Below are 6000 nucleotides of genomic sequence, written 5' to 3' on the forward strand. Positions count from 1 at the left end.
TGCCGCTGAGCGCTGAGCCCTTGTCAGCCGCCGCGCGAGAGGAGAGGGCTGCAATTCACATTTGCTTCCAAGGAGTTTGCATCTCCCCAGAACCCAGAGTGTTTGAAGTGCCCTCCAGAAACGCAGAAAAGCATTTCATTTGGCTTGCTTGGAAGGTCTCACAGCAGCAAAGTCACCTTGCCAATACCATCCGGGCAGAGGTTAGAATTTCTGTTTGGGATCACATTGCCCTGTGGGCGTGTGTGGCGTGGGACAGACAGAAATGGCAGGACCTGCCCCTGCCAGGGACTTCTCATCTCATGTGGAGTTGACACAAACACCCAGCAGATCGCTCTGTGGAAGCTGGGAGGCGGCAGGGGAAGGGAGGGGGTGTGTGTGTAACACATGGTTGTGCCCTTACCTCTGGGGGCTCCGATCTGAAGAGGTGGCAGAAGGGGAAGGAGGTGTTTGGCTGACCTGGGCGTCCATGTGCCAGCACAGCCCTGGGTCACAGCTAGTGTCACCCAAGAGCATGACTCAGTTAAGCACTGATTGCAGAAAAGCAGCTTTATGAACATTAACAGTTTCCCTGTTTTGCCCACGTGGGTCTGCAGCATTTCCTGGGAGCCCAGGCAGATCCCCCAGTGGCAGCACTTGCTCTGTGCCACCCAACCACCAGCTGGCTGTTGGCTGCCCTGGGTCCATGTACCTGGGACCCTCAGGGGGTATCCAGGGACACTCTGACTTCTCAGACCAGTCTGAGGCATTGGGAGCTATGAAGCCCCACCAGACCCTCCTGTGCTCCTCAGGTCCACACCAGCTGCCCAGCTCACTTCACTCACTGTTCAACCCCAGTCTGATGCCAGCACCTCAGGTGACAGCTGAGAGCTCCTGCTTGCCAGTCTCAATTAGTCTCAACCAAGCTCTTGCCAGCTTTCTGTCCTGGAGAGGAAGGGTCAGCAGAATCTCTGCCACAAGTTACACAAGGTGTAAGCATTGAGCATGAGGTCACCACATGCCATTTCTTCGGTGACTCTTTCATCTCCTTATTTCCTCCATTTTTTAAAGAGGTGGTGTAGAAATTAAAGTGGAGGAGCATCACTGGAGCTGGGGGGAAAACTCTTCCCCATGCAGCTCCTGGGTGTGCTGCCACTCAGCTCAGAGATGTGTTTTGAGCACACATTTTTGTGGTGCAGGGCTGGTTTAGCTTAGACTCGTTTGTTTGCTTTGGTGAGCCTCATGCCACCTTGTGGGTGCCAGTGTCAAAGAATGGAGGGAAGCAAATCACTGGCAAGTTTTGCAATTACAGAATGTTCAGTTGTTTCCGTTCCCCTGCTGCACCAGCAGCAGGACAGGGCATGTTCTGTGTGAGAGACCCTGGCCCAAGGGGGCACTGAGGGGGGCACCAAGACCTGACTTGGACTGGTGCAAAGTTTCAGCCTTCTTGGGAGGCAGCTGCATCCCAGACTATGGATGGTGCTCTCTCAGGATCTTCATAAACTGGTCTGGTGAAGTTTCTTTAGTATTTTAACTGGTTCTAGATTAATTGCAGCTGGTCTGCAGTATGGGCTTTGATCTCTGTGTGTAAGAGAGGTCACAAGAAGGGTGCAGCTGTGCATACAGAGGTGTGATGGGTTTTTACCTGCTTTGTAACCACCCCTTGTGCTGAGCCCGATGGGGAGGTTTTGTGGCTCCCTACCCACGCCCCAGCCCCTGCTTTTCCTCCTCTCAAGGGCTCACTGCTCATCTGTGGGCATCAGACATGCCACAGCCCACCAGAGCTGCCCTGCACTGCAGGCTGCTGCCACACTGCTGCGAGCCCTTTGCACACACAACAGCACAATTTCAGCCCCTGGAGGGGCCCTGTGAGTTCAACAGCTTGAAACGAGCTGATTTCTTTGCTGCTTTTCCATCTCTCATAACTGTGAGGATGAAACCAAAGCACTTCCCAGACAGCCTGGGCAGGCACCCACCCATAGGTGCTTACACCAGCACCCTTCCCCCCAGCCAAACCTTTCCCTGCATGAGCCTCCCCTCTGCTCACCCTCAGGGTCCCAGACCCATCCTGTGGCTGTTTATGATTGAATTTGAAGATGGTAAGTAACCTGAGTGTGGGACCAACATCCTTAAAGGCAGGACTGTGTTCTCACTGTGGGGGAAACAGGTTAAAAACATAGCTCAAGCCAAACACAGATCACTGCTGGCAAGTGCCATCAATGGCAAAATCAGATTACAAGGCACTACTGGTGGCCTTTACCCTCCTAATAAGTTTATTTTGTTGTTATTGTTGTTAAAATTTAAAAGCCCATGCATGGAAATTCTGTGTAAGAGCAGACGCCAGTCTCCCCTGTCACTCTATGGACCCCATGAGCAGGCTGGCAGGAGGGTGTGAGCCTCAAAGGTGGCTGTGAGGGGGTGCTGGGGGCACAGGTGTCGCTCAGAGCCCCGTGTGGGTGCTGGAGAAGCCGTGTCTCTCTTGCAGCAATGGTACACCAGCTCCATGAGTGTTGTGTGCACTTGGCTGACAGACCGCATGGACCTGCAGCTCCACATCTACCAGCTGAAAACCCTCATCAGGATAGTCAAGGTAAGCACCCAGGCTGTTCCCAGTGCCCCTCGCTGTCTGGAGGAGCCTTTGTGTGCTCCTGCATGTGTGTGGCACGTGCTCTGTCACTGCAGATAAATGAAGGATTCATTTATATTCTTTTAAAGAATTAAGATAGCTCTGTCTATGGCAGGCAGCACTGGATAAACAGGAACTTTAAATGCAGAGAGATGTAAAATACAGGTGTGCAAATAAGAACAAATTTATTGCATTAAAAACAAAAACCAAACTCTCTTGTTATTTGACCCTACCTGTACAGTAAGTGCACCAAAATTAGCCTTTTTGTGGACAAATTCACTGAGCACAAATTCGCTGATCACACCTGTGAGCTCTGGTGTTAAAATGGGTTAAATCAACCCAAAAGTTTTTAACGCTGATTTGCTAGAAACATTTAAGCCCAACTATGGCTCGTGATTATTGTCAGAATGCAAATGAGATTGTTCTCATAGTTAATTGAAGTTGTTTCTTTTACAATGGATGTATATAATCAACTCTAAGAGATCACAAAGGTGAGATAACATACCCTGAAAGTAGCATTTTTTTTCTTTAAGTGCACGTGTATGTGTATATCTGTGTGTGTGTGTGCCTTGGACTAATGATAATTATTTCAGTGTGAAATCACAGTGGTTTACATGAAATAATAAGATCACAGAAGGGGGTAAATATATTTTTGATCATTTTAGGTTCTATCTAATGCTTTTTGGTCTAGTATTTTATAATGTTTATGGTCTTGTGTGCAGTGAACACATTGAAGGCATGAATAAATTAAAACTGAAATGTATTAAATGTGCTTTTCATAACTGAAAACAACAGGCACAGACAGATTATTCCTACTTGTCAGCTAGCTGAGGAAAGCTTTTTTTCCTTGTGCTTTATTTATACCAATATTACATTCAGAAGCAGCTATAACAAACCCAAGGACTTTCTGAAATAGCAGAACAGTAAATAGTTTCTATGCAGAGCACAGAACAGAATTAAATGAACAACGAGACCAGAGTTTTATCTCACAGAGTTGAGAAGGGTTTTAAGCATAAATTCAAATAAGAGATATTAATTGTAATAACAAGGGAAGTATGGGAACCATGGAAATACAATTCCAGATTGAGGTGAAGAAAGGGAGATTTAAGAAACATGTGCCCTATGCTTATATTTATACCTCAATAATTTCGTCCAGTGTCCTGGACTTAGTTTATTTAATCCCTATACTGTAGGTAGGATTGTTTAATATGGAGCATTCCAGGAATGTGTAATCATGTCTGTGGGTACAGGGGATAAGCATCCTGCTGCCTGAAGAGAAATGACTGACATTAGAGGCAGGATGAACACATCCAGGAGCCAGGGAGGTCAGGTGGAGCAGAGCCTTACATTGCTTCGATGTCTTTTTAGACACAGCCCCCCTATGCAAAACAGCGCTGGTCTGAAGCTGCCCAGCCCACAAAGGCAGGGCTGGAGTCACAGAGCTGTACTTTGTTGCCCAAGGCACCCTAAGGGAGGGTGCAGTGGCCAGCAGAGATGCTGCTGTGGCCTCTGAGCTTCCCGGGTGATACAAACTGTCTCCAGGGCTGGGGTTTCCCTGGTATCCCAGCCTCTCCCATTGTTGGCCACAAACCCCCAGCACTGGGCACAGGCTGACTCGTGCAGGGGAGCTGGTGTTGGCCCTGACCTCTCCCTGTGTCTGTGCTGTAGAAAACGTACCGAGATTTCCGATTGCAAGGCGTGCTGGACTCCACCCTGAACAGCAAAACCTACGAGACCATCCGGAACCGGCTGACCGTGGAGGAGGCCACGGCGTCCGTCAGCGAGGGCGGGGGGCTCCAGGGCATCACCATGAAGGACAGCGATGAGGAGGATGAGGAGGATGACTAGGGCAGCTGGGGGTCGCCTGGTATCCGTGCATGTACCTCGTCTGTAACTCAGTTAGCCACATTAGGAATTTTTATGTCAGCTCTAAATGCCCATGAGAAGTTTACCAATACAAATGCCATGTTAGCTGTGTGGTAATAAGATTAGCACCTCTCTTTGATTCATCAGTTTCCTAATTTCATATCTATATGTTCATAAGCAATATGGAGCACCATTGTTTAATACTGTTAATGGAAAAACTACATAGAAAACATCCTAGGTGTGTCCCTGTTATTAAAGTTTAAACAATGCTTCATTAATGTACTGTATATACATTGATGGTAAATTGTTGTGAAGATGAGTGACTCGAGTCCTTTCATTTCTTTCTCTTCTGTGGATGCCAACTGCTTAAAATTAATTAAAAAAAAAACAGCTTTGTTTTTAAAAGAAAAACCAGGCAATTACAAATGATTTTTTTGTTCTCTCTCTGTTCATTTAAAAACCAGAAAACAAACAAACCCAGACAGCCGTTTGAATCATTCTGCATCCTTGTTAAAGTACCAGGCTCTTCCCTTCAATATGCAGTTAACTCCATAGAGACTACATCCCAGAGGATTAGTCATTCTAATTGCCACACCAGATTAATCCTATCATTATGGATATATCATGCCACATTACAAGTCCAAAGCAGTTGTTTTATGTTGACGTTTGCTCCTCTAAATGTTACATTTTTGTTTAAATTTCAAATAACCGTGTATGTACAAAGACAACTTTAATTACAATCTTAGACTCTACAAATGTGTTTATAATAATATATTGAATATTTATTTCGGTAGATTGTAACCATAATTTACAATTCCTCTGTTTCACAATGGTTTTTATATATGTCATGTACATTGCATTTTGACCAGTAACTGCATGTCCATCAGTTCCTTCTCCAGAGCTTTTACTTTCTGTGTAAAATAGTGATCCATCTTGCTTTTTTTGCCTTATACAAGCCGACAGTTGTAAAAGTGTGAGAACTGTGGCTTCTCAATAAATAACTATTCAGATGTCCTAATAATAAATTATGGAGTCTTTTTATGTCTGCCTTAGAAAAAAAACCAAACTAAGCTGAGATGTAAGAGCCCCAACCTCACAGAATAAAGGCATTTTCTTTTCTCATGGGTGTTCTTTAGTTTATTAATTAAGAAGATGGTTTCCTGATTTGCTCCCCAAGGTCAGGATTGGGAACACACTGTCTGTTCCCCAGGTACAAGAGCATTTCTGCTATGACCACCACAGCTGTCTCCACCAGTATCTGCACTCTGTGTCTTGTGATTTATCCCTTGACATCTAATTGATGTCTGCTCTGGTTCAGCCCCAGTTATTATTTGGCCATCAGCCTTACCCAACACTTATCCTCCTTCAAAAGGCCCCAGTTTGTAATTTAACTTCTCCCAAAGCAGCCTTAGTGCAGCAGGGCAGAGACAAACCCTGAGATGAAATTAAATAGAAGTCTGGTTTGATGGAACACGTTTAATGGGAGCACACTTGAACTGGCTGCCCAGGGAGGTCATGGGTACCCCATCTCT

At 46.0% G+C, this 6000-nt stretch overlaps 1 protein-coding gene across 15 annotated transcripts in view; it reads left to right on the forward strand.

Annotated features, from left to right (window-relative positions):
- Nucleotides 1-5590, forward strand: part of CADPS (calcium dependent secretion activator) — a 202927-nt gene extending 197337 nt beyond the window's left edge. For all 15 annotated transcript variants that reach the window (XM_074550477.1, XM_074550466.1, XM_074550467.1 and 12 more), the window contains 2 exons: nucleotides 2462-2566; nucleotides 4271-5590. In XM_074550477.1, the coding sequence (XP_074406578.1) occupies nucleotides 2462-2566; nucleotides 4271-4450 (285 nt within the window). In that variant the 3' untranslated portion in view covers nucleotides 4451-5590. The remainder of the gene's footprint in view (nucleotides 1-2461; nucleotides 2567-4270) is intronic.
- Nucleotides 5591-6000: the final 410 nt, after the last annotated feature.

Source organism: Zonotrichia albicollis, chromosome 12 (assembly GCF_047830755.1).
Source record: "Zonotrichia albicollis isolate bZonAlb1 chromosome 12, bZonAlb1.hap1, whole genome shotgun sequence".
NCBI classification, from domain to species: Eukaryota; Metazoa; Chordata; class Aves; order Passeriformes; family Passerellidae; genus Zonotrichia; species Zonotrichia albicollis.